We start from the raw sequence: 23,787 nt of genomic DNA on the forward strand, positions 1-23,787 counted from the left end.
GATGCACAGAGAATAAAGGGGGCTTGAAAGATAGAGCCTGAAGCTCACACATCCTGTGAGCTGAGGTGATGGCAACAAGAAAGGCAGTTTTCAGAATGAGGAGCCTGAGATGACAGTTGTGAAGGGGCTCAAACGGAGACCACATCAGATAGGTTAGAACAAGATTCAAATCCCACTGAGGCATTATGAAAGGAGATGGAGGAAAGAGATGAGTAATGCCTTACAGAATCTATGTACAATATGGGACATGAATATATAGGGCTGATCTGGCCATAACTCCACTCACGATGAAAAGTGTGGCCGAGCAAGTCCTGCCTTGAAAACTCCAACATGGAGAACTGCTGACATTCCGTGTTCTCTTCGGTGGCGAACAGATCTAACCAAGGCTCTCCCCACCGCTCTCCCCACCACTGAAAGAGACCTTGCGCCACCTCCGTGTGAAGACGGCATTCGTGATCTACCAGGCACTGACGGCTGAGTTCATCTGCCCTGGAGTTCAGAGAACCTGCCAGGTGTTGAGCCACCAGGGTCATGCCCTGATGTTCCAGCCATGTCCAGAGGCAAAGTGCCTCTCAACATAGGGTCCTTGACTCCACCCCGCCCTGTTTGTTACAGTACCACATGGCGGTGGTGTTGTCTGTAAACACCTACACCACTATTCCCTTTGATAGAGGGAAGGAATGATTTCAGTGTCAGGCAGATAGCCCGTAGGTCCAACAGGTTAATATGGAGCCCAGACTCCACCGAAGACCAGACGCCTCTCCCAAATGGTCGCCCCATGTCACCACTGTTAGGTCTGGTTGGGGAAGGGAGAGGGATCTGCCTCTGACCCAAGCTGGGTTTGTTAACCACCACTGCAGTTGTTGTGGAGTTCCCTCTGAGATCTGGATGTAGTCGGAAAGATTCCCCTGATGCTGAGCCCACTGGAAGTTCAAGTCCCACTGCAGGTCCCGCATATGCCATCTGACATGATCCACCAGCAGGATGCAGGAGGCCATGAGGCCCAGCAGCTTCAGAGTCATTCTCACCAAAATCCGGAATAGAGGCTGAAACATCGGTATCATAGCCCAAATATCCGGGACTCACTGCTCCAGAGGATAGCCACGAAACTTCACAGTGTCCAGAACAGCTCTGATGAAAGGGAGCGTCTGTGAGGAAGTCTGGTGTGACTTTGGCATGTTGATAGTGAACCCCAGCAAGTGCAGAAGGTCCACCATAGTCTGGAGGTAGGAGATGACAGCCTGGGGCGAGCCCGCTTTCAACAGCTGGTCATCGAGATAGGGGAAGACTGGAATCCCGGATCTGCTCAGATGAGCTGCGACCACCGCCATCCCTTTCGTGAACACCCAAGGGGGACTGGCAAGGCCAAAGGGGAGCATGGTGAACTGAAAATGCTCGTGGCCTATTGTGAACTGTAGATAGCGTATGTGGGCTGGCAGGACAGGAATATTAAAATAGGTGTTGTGCAAGTCCAGCACCACCGTCCAGTCTCCAGGGTTGAGGGCAGACAGGACCTGAGCCAACGGGAGCATTTTAAACTTCTCCTTCATGAGGAAGCAGTTGAGGGCCCAGTTGTCTAGAGTAAGACGCAGGCCTTTGTCCTTCTTGGGCACCAGAAAGTAGCGGAAATAGCAACCACCACCTACTTTTGGCGCAAGGACCCTCTCGATAGCTCCCATGGCCAAGAGAGCAGAAACTTTCTGGCAGACGACCGCCAAATGATCCTCCGACATGTGATCGAAAGACGGTGGCATGGAGAGAGTGGTAGTCTGGTGGCAAAGTAGCGCCATTTTTTGCTTTCCGCTGTGGTGAAAAGGTCTATATAGGGTGTTCCCCAAAAGTTGAAGATATCTTATACGACCTCTTTGTTCAGTACCCTCTCGTGGTTTTCGTTGAGAACCCTGCAGAGGGCGTCTGCCTGGATGTTTTGCACACTTGGGAGGTATACAGCAATCAGGTTCAAGTTCTTGGAGAGAAGCCAGTGCCAGATCATTTGAGCTGCTCGTGACAGGTCTCTGGACAGTGTTCCTCCTTGCTTGTTCAGGTAGTACATGGTGTTGGTGTTGTCCATCTGAACAAGAAAGGTGTTGGTCATGAAAGAAGGTTGAAACGCATTGAGTGCCTGGTGAACTGCACAGAGTTCCAGGAAGTTGATATGGTATGTCTGTCCCTTCAAGGACCAAGTTGCTTGTATTTGCAGGTGATCCATGCGGGCTCCTCACCCTAGCAGAGAGGCATCCGTCACTATGGTCTGTATGGGGTTCTGCTGGTGAAACGGCATTCCCCTCTGGAGATTTTTCAGGGAACACCACCACTGAAGGGATTCCACAGCATGAGTAGAAAGGCTGATCTTGTCCTCCCAGTTCCCTGAGAACTGGTTCCACTGATCCTCCAAACAATCCTGGAGGGAATTCATGTTAAGGTGAGCATAAGCAATCAGAAATATGCAGGAGGCCATCGAGCCAAGGAGAGAGGAGACAAAGCGAGCTGTTGGGCAGGTCATCCTCCGGGGGTTGTGGCATTTCTGGAGAATGGATAAACATTGTTCCTCGGAAGGACACATTTTTTCCTGTAGCATGTCAATGGTTGCTCCTAAGTAATGCAACGCCTGGAATGGTGTTTATGTGGACTTTTGAAAGTTGATGTGGAGTCCCAAGCGATGGAGCAGATCGCAAGTCCACTGGAAATGCTCTTGGGGTTCTGTGAACATGGAAGCCTTGATCAGCCACTCGTCCAGATAGGTATAGTCAAAGATTCTGTGTTTTCTTAGGATGTATGATGTAACAACGCGAGTCATTACAACGCGTGCAGTTACATCGCGGTCATTACACCGACTGCGATGTTACTACGCTATGCCATTACAACGCAAGTCTTTACATCGACTTGCGCTAGATGGCGTGCTAACATTAGAAAAGCGTAATTTACTATTCCAACTCCAGTCCACTTAACAGTAGGGAAGGTGTTGGGATAGTAAACTACACTATTTGTAATGTTAGCACGCCATCTAGCGCAAGTCGATGTAAAGACTTGCGTTGTAATGGCATCGCGTGGTTACATGCGTTCGTTGTAACGACCGTGCTGTAACAGCATCGCGTTGTACTGAATGCGATGTAAACGATGTTTCCCGTTTTGTTAGATTAGCCACCAGCACAGCCATGCATTTGGTAAATGTCCTGGGTGCTCAATTGAGGCTGAATAGTAGAACCACGTATTGGTAGTGGTTTTGCCCCACAACGAATCTGAGGAATTTCCGATGTGACTTTGCGATGGGAATGTGGAATCAAGCATCGTGAAGGTCATTGTACAAAGCCAGTCCCCCGTTGAAGTTGAGTGTAAATTTGTTGTAATGCCAGCATCCTGAACTTTTTCCTTTCAGATCCACTTGTTTGGGAGGTCAAGAATAGGCCTGAACTCATGTCTGCCCTTTTTTGGCACAAGGAAGTACCTAGAGTAAATACCTTGGCCTCGTTGGTTTCAAGGGACCGATTCCACCTCTTTATTTTGGCACAGCGTGTTGACTTCCTTTTGTAGAAGTTTGAGGCAAGATGTGGACGACCTTGGTGGAATGGATGGTGGTCAGTGGCGTAGCTGGGGGGGGCGGTTGGGGCGGACCGCCCAGGCGGCATGAGTTTTGAGGGAGGCGGCCGGCCCCCCCCTCCCCCTGCTCTTACCCGTGGCCGACGCAGCTGCAAGAATCGGCAGTACCCCCTCAAACACCACCCCCTCTTACCTGCGGCTGTCACGGCCGCATAAATCAACAACCACCCGATCTTCGATCAGGCCGCCGCAGGCGGAAAATGCAGGGGCCGCCACGGGTGGCCTAAGGCCTAGCTACGCCACTGATGGTGGTGAGGCAGTGAATCTGAGATGATAGCTACGTTTTACAATATTCAAGACGGTGTCGGTTGTAATGCGTTGTCACTCTGCCAAGCAATTTGCAATTTTACCCCCTACCAGAGTGGGAAATGGAAGAGAGGATTCAGGGATTTGATGCAGCGGGTTGTTGGCCTCCCTGGTTAGCTGATTGAGATGTACTCTGTTGCTTTCTTTGAGACTGGTAGGGCCATTGATACTGGTGTGATCTTCCAGAATGCAATTGAGGGGTTTGAATCCTCTGCGACGAGAAACAATGGTGGTAGCGTCGGAATGGACATCGCTGGTCTTCAGGTTTTTCTAAACTGACAGCTTTCAGAGTATCCATCTCCGTCTCCATTCTTGCCATTTTATCATCGGCATGTGAACCGAAGAGAGTGGAGCTCATAAAGGGTAAATTATGGAGATGCAGCTGAGCGTCAGGCTTGAGAGATGTTAGTCAAAGTCATGCATGTCTCCCTAGGGAGAGTCCATGACAGTAACTGTGGGTGGCTATAATCGAAGAATCCGCCCCCATGCTGATGACCTGGCTTGGAGACCATCGCTCCCTCCTGGAAGATTTCCAGAAAATCCTCCCGGTGTTCTTTTGGGAGGTGATCCGTGAAGTGGAGATTGGAATATCCTAAGGCGCGATCATACCTTCCTATGAGGGCTGTGGCGCTTGCTGCTTTCATGGACATTGCCGCCGTACTGCATACCTTGTGTCCTGCGAGTCCAATATTTTACTCTCCTTACCAGGGGGAGAAATAGCAGATGGTGATGTGGCATGGGATTTTCGTGCGGTTAAGAACACCACTGAATCAAGTGGAGGTTCGGCATGTAAAAACAGTGCATCTTGCTCCGGTGGACGGTATTTCTTCTGGAGCCTGGAGAGTGCTGATTTTGCCACAGCTAAAGTGAGGAACAACTCCATGGCTGGCTCAAGAAAACCCGGCACTAGCGGAAGTAAGGTTCTTCTGGTAAAGAGTTTCGAATATCACCGAAGTCGATGGAGTAGGGACCACCATAGGTATGGTCTATTTTACTGTGCCTCGAACCAGAATCTCCTGAAAGGTCTTGATGTCATCAATTGGTGAGGGTCGAGGTTGAGGTGAGTCTGACCAGTTCAGAGAGTATCCTCTGGTGGAATAGTAGGTATCCCGCTGGCGATGGCAGTGGGTACGTGACCTTGACCTACGATGAGATCGGCAATGCGACCTTGAATGTTGTGATGCAGTAGAGGAGCGTGAGTGTCCATGGTGAGACAGATGTCCTTGATTGAGATCTCCTAGGTGCTGGTGCTGGTTTGGTATAGCTGGCGAGGTAGAGGTTGAGGAGGAGCAGCAGGTAGCACCGGTAGCAGGGGATGGAGAGCTGGAGTGAGAATCAGATGAAGAGGAGATTCTTCTTCTCTTGGATTGCTGCTGTCTCCTCGACGTTAAGGATCGTCTCGACGTTGACCTCTGTCGTCGTCGACTGGTTTTCGCCGACAATCTGCTCCTCGATGTCAAGCCCTGTCAATGTAGGCTCGCTTGTGATGTCGACCGGCTTCTCGATGTCGACCACTTTCGTCATCGCTTGGCTCTCGACGTCGACCGCCCACTTCTCGGTGACAGCGAGTCTGAATCCCTCGACGTCGCTGCATGTCTCGACAACGGTTGTCGGTACAAGGTAGTTCTTGGCGTCGCTCATGTGGTTCTTGACGTCCAGCGTCGACGTTTGTGTGACGTTGAGCCAGTCAATGACAGTAAGCATCTCTTCCCTGCAGGCGAATATTTTCCCTGTCACGCAAGGTTCGTCTGGAGAAGGTCTTGCAGATTGCACAGGAGGCAGGAAGGTGAGAAGATGGTAGACACATAATACAGACCTCATGGGGGTCAGTTTTGGCCTTATTCCTGCCGCAGTGAGGGCATTTGTTAAAGATGGATGGCATTTTAACTAGGAAAAAAGCCTTTTTCCTATCAGGAAAAAACCTCACTCAACAGAGAGAGACAATAGGACGTCTAGTGAAGCAAAAAACACTGTATTTTAAAGTCCTATACTGAAGAAAAACCCTAAAAGGTCAAGTTTAAATCTAATGGTCCTGTCAGAAGGAGACAGAAAAATAACTAAAGTAACTGCCTCTGGCTGAGCATGATGGTATATTGGAGGTCTCTCTGCTCTTAAAGACACAGTCTCCTTTTTTCTTCTGAGTATAATGGCAGCCTATTGGGTACATTGCCCTGCACTTCATCTCTGTTCTTCACATACCAAAAGGGTTTGTGAAGATTCTTTTTCTGTGCCCTTACAAATTTATTCAGGTGCTGGGTAAGTCTGGACGGTGAGCTCGGCTCTACTCGCAGAGTTTTCTGCACCCTGTGTTTTATGCAGAGCTCACGAAGTTCCGAAAAACTCTGCTCCACGTAGCAGAGTTTTTTCCTCGCTAGCGTTCATCAACGTTAAGTTGGCGAGCGCGAGCGTGGAAAATCAACCTCCTGGCGAGATTTCTCAACGCGGACGGTCAGATTTCTCATTGCGAGTGGTCATGTATGCTTGAGAAACTGTCTGTTCGCGTTGAGAAAGCTGCAGCTCGGGTAATCTTCTACTCAAGCGGTGCAGTTCGTGATGATTGCACAGTGCGGACAAGCACCTGGAACTGAAAATCACCGCAAATGGCATTTATCTAACGGCTTTTTTGCACTTCGCGAAGTTCTGTATTGCAGAACTCCGAGAACTCTGCCCAGGCTTAGTACTGGGCGCATATTTCATTGCAGCCTGTTCTTTTGCCACTCCAAGATGAAGAATTCTGGCCACTGTAGCCTTGTCCTTGGCTGCATTATGACTTTTCAAGGCCTTACCAAAGAAAGGCGAACTTTGGCACTTATGAAGTTATATTGGATGGGCGGGACTATTGGGCACTTACGACTATACATGAAAATCCCCTACTAGAGAAGTTCTAGAACCTGTCTGTAATCAGCTTGCTGTTGGGCAGAGAGTGAGTCTGAGTAGACAACTCCATCCTATGACCCCTCTTGGGGGCTGTAAGAGAGTAGGTCAGGGAGAGGTTCACTCTCTGTCTCCTGATCCTCATCAGTAACCATCAGCATGGTTACATTAGCCCTGTCATAATAGAGTTTGAGGCGGTTCACATGTATCACCCTTTTGAGGGACCTGCTAGTGCCCAGGTCTACCAAGTAGGTGACCTCACTTTTTTTCACCAGGATAGGGTAAGGGCCATTCCATTTGTCCTGGAGGACCCTTGGCACAACTGGCTCCAAAACCCACACCTGTTGTTGTGGTTGGGATCCTACCAGTGCAGCTTTTTGGTCATACTAGAGCTTCTGGAGCTCCTGGCTGGCCTCAGGTGTTTGGATGCTTTCTGCGTGTACTCTGCCATCCTAAAGCAAAGGCCTAGTACATAGTCCACTACATCTATCTTTGGTACCTGATGGGCTCTCTCCCATCCTTCCCTCACAAGTGAGAGTGGTCCTCTTGCAAGGTGGGCAAACAAAAGTTCAAAGGTTGAAAACCCTACTCCCTTCTGAGGCACCTCTCGGTAGGCAAAAAACAGGCAGGGTAACAGGGCATCCCATCTCCTTTTGAGTTTTTCAGGGAGTCCCATTATCGTGCCATTCAGTGTCTTGTTAAATCTTTCAACAAGGCTATTGGTTTGAGGGTGATAAGGTGTTGTGAACTTGCAGATTACTCCATATTCATCCCACATGTGTTTTAACTATGCAGACTTGAAGTTGGCACCTCAGTCTGATACTACCTCCTTAGGAAACTCCATCCTGGTAAAGACACCACTAAGGGCCTTGGCTACCACAGGGGCTGTAGTAGTAGTAAGGAGAATGGCTTCAAGATACCTAGTAGCATGATCCACTACTACTAGTATGAATGTGTTTCCTGAGGCTGTGGGAGGTTAAAGTGGACCCACTATATCCACTCCTACCCTTTCAAAGGGTACCCCAACTACTGGTAGTGGGATTAAGGGAACCTTTGGGTGTCCTCCCGTCTTGCCACTGGCTTCACAGGTGACACAGGGGCTAACAAACACCAATACAACTTGGTGACCAATCTTTCCCACGTTTTGCTCTGGCCCAGGTGCCCAGCTAGGGTGATGACATGTGCTAACGTGAGTAGGAAGTCCCTATACAGCTGAGGTACTACCACTCAACTAAGGGCACGAGATTTGGGTTCTCTGGCCTCAGTGTACCAGAGCCCTTCCTCCCAATAGACCTTGTGGGAGCCACTGATATCTCCCTGCTCCTGTGCAGCAGCTTGCTGCCACAGGCCTTCAAGAGTGGGGCAAACCTGCTGCCCAAGGATCAGCTGTTCTCTAGAGAGTCCCCCTGGTCCCAAGAGCTCAACCTCGTAAGGTTCAAGCTCCATTGGCTCAGTTCTCTCTGGGGCTAACAAGTGCTATCCCTGAGGAGAGGGACCCTGATCATTTTCTGTGTGGAAGCTGTTTCACCAGTCTCATCCTAACTTTCCTCTTGGGACAGAGGGCCATCATTTCATGCTCCAACTCTCCTTTTTCACCCTGTGCTAGGCAGTATCTCAGGCCAGCAACACCCCCCACCCCCAAGTCTAACATCACCATAGCCATGGCATGGTTAGTTAGACCAAAAGTCTAACTTTACTACTGCTAAAGTTAGACCAAAAGTCTAACTTTACTTCTACTAAAGTTAGACTTTTGGTCTAAGTTAGACGTTTAGTTTACACTTAGACCAAAAGTCTAACTTTAGTAGTAGTAAAGTTAGACTTTAGGTCTGAACTTAGACTTCAGGTCTAAACTTAGACTTTTGGTCTAACTTTACTTTTGTGAAAAAGTTTACTTTTTGTATTGTTGTTAATCAGGCCCCTAGTCTCCAGGTCTAGGCTTTTGGTAATCCTTTCTTAAAGGAGATCCTCCTCAGTGAAGGTATCCTGACTGTCTGGTAAGGAGTTGGCACTACCTCTGTAGGGGCCAGACCCTGTACCTCTTGTATGCTGAGTTTAGGACACAAAGTTCCCTTCCTGCCTAAGTAGTTGAGGTGGTTGGTCTAGGACTTCATCATCCTCACTACTTTCCTCATTCTCTTGAAGGTCTTGACCTTTTTCTGTGGGGTGGTCCCTTGCATGCCCTACCAGGAACTTCTGGAGTTGTACCCTGGTAGGGTTTGACCAAGTTCCTATTTGTTTAGCTTTACAGATACACCTTAACTCTCTAACCTGCAGGTTGGAGTAAGGTGTGAGGCCGAGCTCCTCAGCCAAATTCCCTGGATTGCACATTACATTTCTTAAGTGTGGCTCTTTTTGAAACACCTACACTGACAGCTCTAGATACTTCTCCCTAACTTCAGTGACTTTTACCTTTTCTAAAAAATGCTACAGGTACTTAACACAAGGCACTAACAAGACTTTTAAAATTTTTGAAAAATTAGTCAATTAAAAAAAATTGTTGTACTAAAGACAATTTTGGGATTCTTGTCATGTGATCAGAGGTTGACTAAGTTAGTCCAATAAATACAAGGCTTTGCATCCCACCGCTGATCCATAAATGTAGGAAGCAGGCTCTGTATATACTATACCAAAATAAGGCATAGTGTGCACAGAGTCCAGGGAGTCCCCAGAGGTATAGCAGAGGCTAAATTAGGTAAGTACTATCAGCTCTCTTTGTGGTAGTGTGGACGAGCAGTGAGGCTTATCCAGAGGGTGTGTTAAGTATATATTGTATTCACTCAATCAAGGATTGATTACACACACTCAGAGACAGAATCCAGACCAATTAGGTAAGAATAAAAAAAGGTATACTCATGTTTTATTTTAGAACCAAGCAGGGCTTGGCACAGGTAAGTAAAATATACTCTCAAATGCAAGACTATTCAAGGAAAAACAGTTGTAATTGAAGTTGCAATCGTTACATGTTTGTTTATGCTTTGGAAACAGTTTTAATTGCATAGTAATTACATTTAGATTACTTTTTAGTTACTTTTGGATTATTTTGAGTACTAGGGTGGTATGCCTAGATACCGTGCTTAAGGATCTCACAATACAAGTTAGGTAAGATTTTTAATACAACTGCAGTTTAGTTCCCCTTTCTCCATACAAACTGTTCAACATAGAACATTTTAGGTCTAAAATGTCCTAACATGGGATTCTATGGGAGAAAAGTGTTAGCGGTTTCTCAGGTAAGTACACGACTTACGAGTGGGAGTGTTGGGGGTTAGGCCCAAGGTTCCCCAAGGTCTAGATAGGCAATCAGTTTGCACCACCAGTGGTGCTGAGCCGGCCGGGTGCAGAGTGCAGAGGCTTGATGTTAGCCAATAGGGCTAAGGGTGCCTTCAGTTAGGGACTGCTGACGATCAGAACACTCCAGTGTGGGGGCAAAGCTCCTGGGGTTAAGGTCAGTACTGCAGGGGCCAACGACCAACACAGGAGCTGCACCACCAGTGGCACTGGGGCGGCCAGGTGCAGGTAAAAAGGACATCAGGGACCCTGTGTTTTTCAAAGGAGATCTTTAGTTCGGCAAAGTTCAGGCTCAGGAAGGGAGACTTCTTGAAAGCGACCACTGGCTCGGTTCTTGGGGGATGCCTGGACACTGTTGGTTGGGCCACCCAAGGCCGTAGGGCCGTGGGGCTTTGGGTGCAGGTGTGTGTTCTGGCGGCGGGTTTTCGTACCAGCTCTGGTCGGGGGACACTTTAGGTTGAGGCTGCAGGTGTCATCTCAATGCTTGAGGGAGGTCAGGGATGGCCAGATCCCAGGTCAGGGTCTCTGGAGAGACCGCCTTGTGGTGTTGGGCCACTCAAACCCGGGCTGTGGGCATTGCATGCAGAGTGGTGCAGAACCGCAGTCGCCGGAATCCGGATTCTGTGGGTGAGTCTTTGCATGACAGAATCCGTAAGAGAGTTGCAGGGCACTTCCTCTGGGCTCTGGGGGTTGCTGGCTGTTGGATACGCAAAGGTTCTTGCTGTAGACAGGTCGTAGACGGGACAGGCCGGTAGGGCTGGGGCCAAAGCAGTTGGTGTCCACTTCTTCTTCCTGGATTAGCATGACTCTTTGGTTCTTTATTTTTCTTCCTCGAATCTGAGGAGGCAAAGTTCTAGGATGCTCCTAAATACTAGATTTAGGGGCGTTAAAGGGTTGTGCAGGTCAGGATCAATGGATCCCTTCCTTGGGGTGGGTACACCCCTTATTATGCCATCCTCCAATTGGAGGGGGAATGAGCCTCTCCCTAATTGGCCAAGTTCCCTCATCTTCATGATGGAAGGGACTGAGATGTGTGCTTCACCTCGCCTCCCCCACCTAAGGGGTGGGTTTGGCAAAGGTGGCCACACCTCTCTTTCTAGCTTGGTTTTCTCATCGATTTTCCCACCCAGAGTGGGGACCAGAACTGGTGGGAGCCAGTTGATGGGGGTAGCAAAACGCAGACAGCTTCCCAAAGCTGCAGGCCTTTGAAGCTTTCCCTTTCGTGGACGCAGCCCATCCTGAGGGAGGAGCATGACACCTCTGCCCAGGATGGGCTTTTTTTCTGAACCCAGAGAGCAGAGGCTCTCTACCCAGGGGTCCAAAAACCTGTCTCGTGGTGGCAAATGGCGGACAGCCATTCACGAACCACAACCAGGGCTGGTAGATTTTCAGGGGGCATCTCTCAGATGCCGTCTAAGTGCTTTTTACATTAAATCCAATATTGGCATCAATGTGGATTTAATGTGCTGAGAAATTTGCTTCCAAACTTCCCAGTTTTTAGTAAAGCCATTATAAGCTGTGGAGTTCGTAATGGCCTACTCCCAGACAATATACTCTTTATGGATTTACTACACTTACAATGTCTAAGAATGGGCTTAGACATTGTATGGGTACAGGGCTCATGCCATTGTCACCTTAGGACTAGTGCACCCTGTTAGAGGGGTGACTTACGTAGGCCTCAGGCAGAAGGTTGCAGGCATGGCACACCATGTCGACTCTTCACTTTTCTCTGCACCAAAACACACAGCCTGTAATGACAGTGTGTGGGTGTTAAGGTACTAGGCCTCTAAGGGTGGCACAATAGATGCTGCAGCCCTTAGAGGCCTTGCCTGGTCGCAGTGCCCTTGGTAGACATGGTACCTTTTACAAGGGGCTTACCAGTGGTCAGAGATGTTCCAATTGTGGGTACAAAGGTACTGTCTCGGGAAAGAACACAGACCCTGGGAACAGGGCCGGACTGCCACCGGGCTTTCCTTAACAATGCAAAATAAATGTTTTAAAAAGTATGCTTTAAAGCTATTTGTTTTGCAATGTTCATTTAGAAGCACCTGCAGCTCCCCAGCATCAAAATCAGCCCCCCAGCAGTGAACCTGGACCCCACCCTTCCACCCCAGCAAAAAATGCTCGGTAGCCAGTCTGACTCTGCCTAGGAAACTGATTGGCAGGGACTCAGGGCACGTCAGGTCAGGTTGCATCAATTGTCAGGCAAAAAATTGAGGGGTAACCATGCACAAAGGGGCACTTTCCTACACTAGGGACTTACAAGGGTATACATTAGCCAATTCTGGAGGTATCAAAGTACTTACCATGTCAAAATTAGGGAGGATGGGATTACCAGGATCCCAGCCAGACTAGTCAAAAAAACATACTGACACCAGCAAAAAGTGGGGGTTACCATGAAAGTGCATCCTACTTTCCACTGATGCTCCAAGCACTCCTGGAGAGGGCGCATGTGGAGGCAAGCATTGGGAGTCGGAAATATGCAGGACGCCATCGGGCCGAGGAGTGAGGAGACTATATGGACTGTTGGCTGGGCTATCCGCTGGAGGGTATCAAACTTCTGGAGAATGTATAAACATCATTCCTCCGAAGGAAACACCTTTTATTGTAGTGTGTCGATGGTAGCTCCTAAGTAGTGCAACGTCTGGACTGGTATTGACATGGACTTTTGAAAATTGACGTGAAGACCCAACTGATGAAGAAGATCGCAAGTCCATTGGAAATGCAACTGGGCTGCTGGGAAGATGGAGGCCTGATCAGAAAGTTGTCCAGATAAGTATAGACAAAGATCCTGTGTTTTTGTAGATGCGTAGCCACCACAGCCATGCATTTGGAAAATGCCCTGGGTGCTGACTTGAGACCAAACGGTAGACCCACTTATTGGTAGTGGTTCTGCCCCACAATGAATCAGAGAAATTTCCAAAACGACTTTGTTATGGGAATATGAAAATATGGTGAAGTTGAGGGTATGTTTGATGTAAAGCCAGCATCCTGAATTTTTCCTTATGAATCCATTTGTTTGCAATTCTGAGGTCGAGAATGGGCCTGAACTCTTGCTTGCCCTTCTTTGGCACGAGGACATACCTGGAGTAAATACCCGGTCCTCAAAAGTTTTGAGGGACAGATTCCACCACTTTCTTGTGACACAGAGTGTTGACTTCCTCTCTTAGAAAGTCGAGGTGGGACGTAGATGACCTCGGTGGAATGGATGGTGGTGGGGCAGTGAATCAGAGACAATAGTCATTTTTGACAATGTTCAAGATCAAGGCATCTGTTGTTATGCATTGCCACTCTGCCAAGTACTTTGCAATGCTTCCCCCTCGCGAAGTGGGCAACGGAAGAGGGGAAGCAAGGATTAAGGGTTTTGATGCCGTAGGTTGTCAGCCCCCTTGGTTACCTTGCTGTATAGCATGCATGTCCCCTCTGTTGCTTGCGCTGAGGCTGGTAGGATCTTTGAAACTATTGCCATCTCCCGGACTGCCTTTGATGGGTTTGAACCCTCTGGGAACGGAAATGACGGTGGTAGGGTCAACAGAGACGGTGCTGTTCTTTCAATTTCTCCAGCTCTACAGCTTTCAAAGTCTGTCCATTTTCATCCTCGCCATTTCGTCATCGGAGTGTGAGCCGAACAGAGTGGAGTCCAAAAAAGGTAAGTTCTGAAGACCAAGCTGAGCATCAGACTTCAGTGATGCCATTCGGAGCCATGCATGTCTGCGTAAGGAGACCCAGTGATAGTAACTGTGGGCAGCTAGAATCGAGGAATCTGCCGCTGCACTGATGATCTGGTTAGAGACCATGGCTCCCTCCTGGACGATTTCCAGAAAATCCTCCCGGTATTCTTTTGAAAGGTGATCCACGAAGTGGAGGATTGAATCCCACAAGACTCGAACATATCTCCATAGGAGAGCTGTTGTGCTGGCTGCTTTCATGGACTTAGCCGCCATGTTGCAGACCTTGCAGCCCGACGAGTCTAACATTTTCCTCTCCTTATGCGGGGAGAAGTAGCAGATGGAGACGTGGTGTGAGATTTAGGGGCAGCTAGTATCACCAATGAGTCAGGTGGAGGGTCAGCACGCAGAAAGAGCGGATCTTGCTCCGGAGGGCAGTATTTCTTTTGGAGGATGCCCCCTTTGCTACAAATGGAGTGAGGAACAATTCCATGGCTGGCTCAAGGAGACCCGGCACTAGTGGGCGCAATGCTCTTGAGGCTGTGCGTTGGCTGTGCGTTGGTGAAGTGTTTCAAAGATCAGTGCCGTTGATAGAGTGAGAATCACCATTGTTATATTCAGTTTAGCTGTGCCTCGAACCATAAACTCCTGAAAGGTGTTGATATCATCAGTTGGTGAGGACCGAGGTTGAGGTGAGTCCGACAAGGTAGGAGAGTGGTCACTGGTTGAAGAAATTGAATCCCCATGGCGTTGGCGGTGGGACCATGATCTTGATCTCTGATGAGATCTGTGATGCGAATGAGAGTGTTGCGATCTAGTAGGAGAACGTCCAGGTGAATGGTGACCATGGTGAGCGCGCTGGCGTGTCCTTGAGCGCCATCTCCTAGGACCTGGCGCGACTGGAGCCTGTGGAACCCCAGGAGGTAGAATGATGGGTGCCAATAGAGCTGGTGGCAGCACAACTGGAGTTTGTGGTGCCATCGGAGGAGGAGAGGCCGGAGGCAGAGGAGCTTGTGGAGCCGGTGAGCCGGGAGGAGAAGATACCGGAATGAGAGAAGAGGGTACTTCTACCGGAGATGGATAATGAATAGATTCTCCTTCTTTTGGTGGGTTTCCGTGGTCTCCTTGACATGAATGATCCTCTCGACGTCGAACTCCATCGTCGTCGACTCGTTTTCTACATTGATCTGCTTCTGGATGACGACCTCTGTCGATGTAGGCTTGCCCTTGACACCACCCAGCTTCTCGTTGTCGACCACTCCTGTTGGCGTTTGTTTTTCCTCATTGTCTGCCTACCGCTCGACAACGGCGAGTCAGAATCCCTCGACGTCGATGCATCTCTTGACGTCGGTTGGCGGTGTAAAGCAGGTCTCAACGTCGCTCAAGGGTTTCTTAACACTGAGCGTCGGCGCTTATACAGCGTCGAGCCAGTCAATAACGGCGAGCATGTCGGCACCGTATCTCCACTCAACGTCGACCGCCTTACTGTCAACCGGGACCTATAGCATTTTCTACCTAAAAACACCTCTCAGACCTCCAATGATCACTGGAAGCTGAGGGAAGAGCTCTGGTGGGAAAATTACCTCCCCCTCGCTCAGAGGTCCCATTGCCTTCTTCTTTCTTTCCGTCCTCAAAGGCGATTTTTCTCCCTGTCATGCAGAGTTCGTCTGGAGAAGGTCTTGCAAATGTCACATGAGGCAGAACGATGAGAAGATGGTAGACAGATGATATAGACCTCGTGGGGGTTTGTTTTGGCCTTTTTCCTTCCACAGCGAGGACATTTGTCGAAAAGAAAAGGCATTTTACACAGAAAAATACATTTGTCCTGTCAGGAAAATACTTCACTCAATAGAGAAAGACAAACGACGTTGAGTGAAGCAAAAAACACTGAACTTCAAAGTTCTATTTTGAAGAAGTTCAATGCTCTAAGGGTTTTGTCAGCGCTAGCCGGAAAAAAGAAAAAGAAGAGGTAACTGCCTCTGGCTGAGCATGATGGGATATTGGAGGTCTCACTTTTTTTAAAGACACAGTCTCCTTTTTCTTTACTTATAATGGCAGCCTATGGGCTACATTCCCCTGCACTTATTCATCTCTGTTTCTCTCATAGCAAAAGGGTTTGTGAAGGTTCTTTTACTGTGCCCTTGCAAAATAATTTATGCATTAAGTGAATATTTCCTTGGAGTCTCCCCTTTTGCCCCATCAAGTTGAAGAAATCTGACCACTGAAGCCTTGTCCTTTAGTCTGCATTATGACTTTCCTAAGTGACTTTTCAAGGCCTTCCTGAAGAAATGCGAACTTCAGCACTTAAGAAGAGGAAAAGTAGGTCGAGCGGTGTGCGACCTACTTTTCCTCAATTTAAACGGCTTCCTTAAGCCAACGGGCTGACGAGCCTTGAGTCTGCACCTGCGCGCCAGGAGAGGTACTTGACCTGCTTTTAATTACATTTGGCAGTCCACGCGGCACCCCTTTACACTGACCTGCTCCCTGCTGACGAGAGGCAACTACCTCGAAACACGTGTCCAGGGATGGCTAACGCATACACATACTGTTCTATTTACATTTTGTGGCATAGGCGTACCTGCCGTCGCCACTACATTTCTCACAGTCCTTTGGGGCAACTTGCTGGTGTGACGAGCGGTGTGCGACCTACTTTTCCTCAATTTAAACGGCTTCCTTAAGCCAACGGGCTGACGAGCCTTGAGTCTGCCCCTGCGCGCCCGGAGAGGTACTTGACCTGCTTTTAATTACATTTGGCAGTCCACGCGGCACCCCTTTACACTGACCTGCTCCCTGCTGACGAGAGGCAACTACCTCGAAACACGTGTCCAGGGATGGCTAACGCATACACATACTGTTCTATTTACATTTTGTGGCATAGGCGTACCTGCCGTCGCCACTACATTTCTCACAGTCCTTTGGGGCAACTTGCTGGTGTGACGAGCGGTGTGCGACCTACTTTTCCTCAATTTAAACGGCTTCCTTAAGCCAACGGGCTGACGAGCCTTGAGTCTGCACCTGCGCGCCAGGAGAGGTACTTGACCTGCTTTTAATTACATTTGGCAGTCCACGCGGCACCCCTTTACACTGACCTGCTCCCTGCTGACGAGAGGCAACTACCTCGAAACACGTGTCCAGGGATGGCTAACGCATACACATACTGTTCTATTTACATTTTGTGGCATAGGCGTACCTGCCGTCGCCACTACATTTCTCACAGTCCTTTGGGGCAACTTGCTGGTGTGACGAGCGGTGTGCGACCTACTTTTCCTCAATTTAAACGGCTTCCTTAAGCCAACGGGCTGACGAGCCTTGAGTCTGCACCTGCGCGCCAGGAGAGGTACTTGACCTGCTTTTAATTACATTTGGCAGTCCACGCGGCACCCCTTTACACTGACCTGCTCCCTGCTGACGAGAGGCAACTACCTCGAAACACGTGTCCAGGGATGGCTAACGCATACACATACTGTTCTATTTACATTTTGTGGCATAGGCGTACCTGCCGTCGCCACTACATTTCTCACAGTCCTTTGGGGCAACTTGCTGGTGTGACGAGCGGTGTGCGACCTACTTTTCCTCAATTTAAACGGCTTCCTTAAGCCAACGGGCTGACGAGCCTTGAGTCTGCACCTGCACGCCAGGAGAGGTACTTGACCTGCTTTTAATTACATTTGGCAGTCCACGCGGCACCCCTTTACACTGACCTGCTCCCTGCTGACGAGAGGCAACTACCTCGAAACACGTGTCCAGGGATGGCTAACGCATACACATACTGTTCTATTTACATTTTGTGGCATAGGCGTACCTGCCGTCGCCACTACATTTCTCACAGTCCTTTGGGGCAACTTGCTGGTGTGACGAGCGGTGTGCGACCTACTTTTCCTCAATTTAAACGGCTTCCTTAAGCCAACGGGCTGACGAGCCTTGAGTCTGCACCTGCGCGCCAGGAGAGGTACTTGACCTGCTTTTAATTACATTTGGCAGTCCACGCGGCACCCCTTTACACTGACCTGCTCCCTGCTGACGAGAGGCAACTACCTCGAAACACGTGTCCAGGGATGGCTAACGCATACACATACTGTTCTATTTACATTTTGTGGCATAGGCGTACCTGCCGTCGCCACTACATTTCTCACAGTCCTTTGGGGCAACTTGCTGGTGTGACGAGCGGTGTGCGACCTACTTTTCCTCAATTTAAACGGCTTCCTTAAGCCAACGGGCTGACGAGCCTTGAGTCTGCACCTGCGCGCCAGGAGAGGTACTTGACCTGCTTTTAATTACATTTGGCAGTCCACGCGGCACCCCTTTACACTGACCTGCTCCCTGCTGACGAGAGGCAACTACCTCGAAACACGTGTCCAGGGATGGCTAACGCATACACATACTGTTCTATTTACATTTTGTGGCATAGGCGTACCTGCCGTCGCCACTACATTTCTCACAGTCCTTTGGGGCAACTTGCTGGTGTGACGAGCGGTGTGCGACCTACTTTTCCTCAATTTAAACGGCTTCCTTAAGCCAACGGGCTGACGAGCCTTGAGTCTGCACCTGCGCGCCAGGAGAGGTACTTGACCTGCTTTTAATTACATTTGGCAGTCCACGCGGCACCCCTTTACACTGACCTGCTCCCTGCTGACGAGAGGCAACTACCTCGAAACACGTGTCCAGGGATGGCTAACGCATACACATACTGTTCTATTTACATTTTGTGGCATAGGCGTACCTGCCGTCGCCACTACATTTCTCACAGTCCTTTGGGGCAACTTGCTGGTGTGACGAGCGGTGTGCGACCTACTTTTCCTCAATTTAAACGGCTTCCTTAAGCCAACGGGCTGACGAGCCTTGAGTCTGCACCTGCGCGCCAGGAGAGGTACTTGACCTGCTTTTAATTACATTTGGCAGTCCACGCGGCACCCCTTTACACTGACCTGCTCCCTGCTGACGAGAGGCAACTACCTCGAAACACGTGTCCAGGGATGGCTAACGCATACACATACTGTTCTATTTACATTTTGTGGCATAGGCGTACCTGCCGTCGCCACTACATTTCTCACAGTCCTTTGGGGCAACTTGCTGGTGTGACGAGCGGTGTGCGACCTACTTTTCCTCAATTTAAACGGCTTCCTTAAGCCAACGGGCTGACGAGCCTTGAGTTTGCACCTGCGCGCCAGGAGAGGTACTTGACCTGCTTTTAATTACATTTGGCAGTCCACGCGGCACCCCTTTACACTGACCTGCTCCCTGCTGACGAGAGGCAACTACCTCGAAACACGTGTCCAGGGATGGCTAACGCATACACATACTGTTCTATTTACATTTTGTGGCATAGGCGTACCTGCCGTCGCCACTACATTTCTCACAGTCCTTTGGGGCAACTTGCTGGTGTGACGAGCGGTGTGCGACCTACTTTTCCTCAATTTAAACGGCTTCCTTAAGCCAACGGGCTGACGAGCCTTGAGTCTGCACCTGCGCGCCAGGAGAGGTACTTGACCTGCTTTTAATTACATTTGGCAGTCCACGCGGCACCCCTTTACACTGACCTGCTCCCTGCTGACGAGAGGCAACTACCTCGAAACACGTGTCCAGGGATGGCTAACGCATACACATACTGTTCTATTTACATTTTGTGGCATAGGCGTACCTGCCGTCGCCACTACATTTCTCACAGTCCTTTGGGGCAACTTGCTGGTGTGACGAGCGGTGTGCGACCTACTTTTCCTCAATTTAAACGGCTTCCTTAAGCCAACGGGCTGACGAGCCTTGAGTCTGCACCTGCGCGCCAGGAGAGGTACTTGACCTGCTTTTAATTACATTTGGCAGTCCACGCGGCACCCCTTTACACTGACCTGCTCCCTGCTGACGAGAGGCAACTACCTCGAAACACGTGTCCAGGGATGGCTAACGCATACACATACTGTTCTATTTACATTTTGTGGCATAGGCGTACCTGCCGTCGCCACTACATTTCTCACAGTCCTTTGGGGCAACTTGCTGGTGTGACGAGCGGTGTGCGACCTACTTTTCCTCAATTTAAACAGCTTCCTTAAGCCAACGGGCTGACGAGCCTTGAGTCTGCACCTGCGCGCCAGGAGAGGTACTTGACCTGCTTTTAATTACATTTGGCAGTCCACGCGGCACCCCTTTACACTGACCTGCTCCCTGCTGACGAGAGGCAACTACCTCGAAACACGTGTCCAGGGATGGCTAACGCATACACATACTGTTCTATTTACATTTTGTGGCATAGGCGTACCTGCCGTCGCCACTACATTTCTCACAGTCCTTTGGGGCAACTTGCTGGTGTGACGAGCGGTGTGCGACCTACTTTTCCTCAATTTAAACGGCTTCCTTAAGCCAACGGGCTGACGAGCCTTGAGTCTGCACCTGCGCGCCAGGAGAGGTACTTGACCTGCTTTTAATTACATTTGGCAGTCCACGCGGCACCCCTTTACACTGACCTGCTCCCTGCTGACGAGAGGCAACTACCTCGAAACACGTGTCCAGGGATGGCTAACGCATACACATACTGTTCTATTTACATTTTGTGGCATAGGCGTACCTGCCGTCGCCACTACATTTCTCACAGTCCTTTGGGGCAACTTGCTGGTGTGACGAGCGGTGTGCGACCTACTTTTCCTCAATTTAAACGGCTTCCTTAAGCCAACGGGCTGACGAGCCTTGAGTCTGCACCTGCGCGCCAGGAGAGGTACTTGACCTGCTTTTAATTACATTTGGCAGTCCACGCGGCACCCCTTTACACTGACCTGCTCCCTGCTGACGAGAGGCAACTACCTCGAAACACGTGTCCAGGGATGGCTAACGCATACACATACTGTTCTATTTACATTTTGTGGCATAGGCGTACCTGCCGTCGCCACTACATTTCTCACAGTCCTTTGGGGCAACTTGCTGGTGTGACGAGCGGTGTGCGACCTACTTTTCCTCAATTTAAACGGCTTCCTTAAGCCAACGGGCTGACGAGCCTTGAGTCTGCACCTGCGCGCCAGGAGAGGTACTTGACCTGCTTTTAATTACATTTGGCAGTCCACGCGGCACCCCTTTACACTGACCTGCTCCCTGCTGACGAGAGGCAACTACCTCGAAACACGTGTCCAGGGATGGCTAACGCATACACATACTGTTCTATTTACATTTTGTGGCATAGGCGTACCTGCCGTCGCCACTACATTTCTCACAGTCCTTTGGGGCAACTTGCTGGTGTGACGAGCGGTGTGCGACCTACTTTTCCTCAATTTAAACGGCTTCCTTAAGCCAACGGGCTGACGAGCCTTGAGTCTGCACCTGCGCGCCAGGAGAGGTACTTGACCTGCTTTTAATTACATTTGGCAGTCCACGCGGCACCCCTTTACACTGACCTGCTCCCTGCTGACGAGAGGCAACTACCTCGAAACACGTGTCCAGGGATGGCTAACGCATACACATACTGTTCTATTTACATTTTGTGGCATAGGCGTACCTGCCGTCGCCACTACATTTCTCACAGTCCTTTGGGGCAACTTGCTGGTGTGACGAGCGGTGTGCGACCTACTTTTCCTCAATTCAGCACTTAAGAAGATATATTGGAAAAAGTGTTCCGGGGTCCCCCTCAGGCGGACAGGACTATTCAATGCTTATGACTATCACAGAAAGCCCCTATGAGAGAACCCTTGGTTTTCGCTCTGGAATAAAACTGGACAAGGTACAGGGGAGAATCCTCCCCTCTGTCCAGCCCCTCCTCTGGCAGGGATCCCCGAGTCGTTCCAACCCTTTCCTTGGGTATTTAAGGGCTCCTCCGAGGGTGGGTCCTCAGATTAATTTTTAAACAAGACTTACCTCTGAAACCAAGACACTTTTCAACCGTCTGGGCACTTGGGCTTTGTTGGACTTCGCTTGGAACCAAGACTACTTCAAGGAAGACTCCTGCTGCTCCTGGTCTCAATATTCTGCAAGTCTTTTGCCTCATCTGTGTCTGTGCATCGCTCAGGTTCTCCAGAAGACCTGTGGGTATCAAGGACATCTGAAGAAATCTCCCTTGGAGTAAAGAAGTCGCTCCCCTGAATCTGCAGGCACTGCAAAGAAGCTGACCGGTCTTCTGCTCCTGCCATCCTACGGATATCCCGAGGACCAGCAACACAGGTGGTGGTTCATTGGCTCTCCAGAGGCCCGACCTGTCTTTCCTGTGATTTGGAGGACAGTATCCCTGTGCACAGCGTTGACTTGCCATTGCCAAGGCTTGTTGGCTCTGCACTCCAGAGATCTTTGGGCAACAAGCACACCCCATCCCTCGAAGATCAGTGTCCTCATTGCAACCCTTGTACAGCTCGTGGTCTTCTTGCGATTCCTGTGCCTTCTTGGACAGCTTGTGTACAGCTGCTGGTCTTCCTCTGCATCGCCTGGTTCCCACAGCTGCAGTGACAAGATCCTCATCAACTCTCCTGAGCTCCATGCATTGTGCTTCCATGCCTCTTGGTTACCTCTGAGTGGCAATGACTCTGTCCCCTCTGCTTGCAGATTCTCTTCTTCAAGAATCCACCCTTGGATTCCACCTGACTTATTCAGAGACTTCTCCAGAGGCCTTTTTTCCTAAGTCTTTCATTCTTGTCTATGGGAGGTTCCTATGTCACTTCACTCCTATGCACCTGGCTTCCCTGGTTCCTGGGTCATTCATGGGCGGGTGCCTCTACAACCTTCCGTGCTCCAAAGGGTTTATTTGGTATCCTCTGGGAAGATTCATTTTTCTTCAAAACTGCAACTGCGACGTCTCAATAGACTTTCATTGGGTACGCAGCTGTGTTTCCACTCTGCACACAGCCTTCTGTGAGGTTCGTGGGTACTTACCTTGGGTGGTTCCTGGTTTTCTTAGCTCCTCTGAGTCCTTTGGTCCAAGTCCAGTTCTTCCTTGCAGTTCGCATTCCACTTCTTTAGTATATGGTTTATCTCCCCCTGGACATTAGTGTATATTTGCTCTACTGACCTGATTTCTTTGAAGTATTTCCGTGCCTATTGTTGATATCTCCAGCTAGGAGATATACCATTGTGATAGTGATTATGTTGTATAATAAACAGACTTATTTTTCATAAACACTGTGTGGTTCTTTTTCATCCAATCTTCACTACTGATTAAATGTGTGTTAAAACAAGGTGCTTTACAAGATAAGCCTGAAGGCTGCTCTCTACAGCTACCACTTTGAGAGCCTAAGGTTAGCAAAGACCACTACAATCACCCTAAGTGTTGCTTGGATTAGTACAAAATGCATCACTCTTTTAAGTGGGCACCATATACTAAGCCAGTCTCCTACAGCTGCCATCTTAGGAGAGCCTTGGAGGAGTCTAAGGCAGTGGTGACGGCCATCTTAAGGAAACGGACGGGTCTGAGGTAGCGGCGGCAGCCATCTTAGGAGAACCATGGGGATTGAGGGTATTCCATGGCCCCAACTGTATAACACAACCATGATGACACCAACTGCCTGCTGCACAACACCTTACCACTGCGACTTCCTTCTTCAGCTCGTCCCTGTCTTGCTCCTCCTCTGCCTTCTTTGCGGTGGGGTCATTTTCTGACGTGGCAGCAGGCTCATAGTTTTCTTGTCCAGCCTGCCGTGATACAAAAAACACAAAAATTAATAGGCTGATAAAATTTAAAGGTAAGAAACGTAAACTTTCAGCATAATATTACATCTTACATGTTTTGCATTTTATTTTTATAATTGAAATATAGGCTCCCAGATCCCACCGTGCCGCCACTTCGAGAGGTGGGAGCATCAAAAAATGCTGCTTAAAAGAATCTTCACTGCATGGCATAATAATAGGGAGGATTCCCAGTGAGATCCGAAATCCAAAAGTGGTGGAAGAGAACGACTCTCCCCTTCTCTAGAACTGCTGCTTCTGAGCCGCTGCAGGTGCTTCGGTGCTCACTGGACCGTGTGAAAAAAACAAAATGTCTGCCTGGGATGAAGCGCCATCCACCTGGGCAGCAGCGGCGGCTGTGTGCGGCCACGTGGGAGGCCAGGGCTGGAGTCATGACTCCTCTTGTCCCTGCCTGGCCCACTGAGGGGTCAGC

The 23,787-nt window shown here is 49.5% G+C and overlaps 1 protein-coding gene across 1 annotated transcript in view; it reads right to left on the reverse strand.

Moving 5' to 3' along the window:
* Positions 1-23,787, reverse strand: part of LOC146801336 (uncharacterized) — a 918,316-nt gene that overhangs the window by 360,969 nt on the left and 533,560 nt on the right. Inside the window, exon 4 of the mRNA XM_085620985.1 lies at positions 23,214-23,321. Within this exon, the coding sequence (XP_085477111.1) occupies positions 23,214-23,321 (108 nt within the window). The remainder of the gene's footprint in view (positions 1-23,213; positions 23,322-23,787) is intronic.

Source organism: Triturus cristatus, chromosome 8, assembly GCF_964204655.1.
Source record: "Triturus cristatus chromosome 8, aTriCri1.1, whole genome shotgun sequence".
Lineage (NCBI taxonomy): Eukaryota > Metazoa > Chordata > Amphibia > Caudata > Salamandridae > Triturus > Triturus cristatus.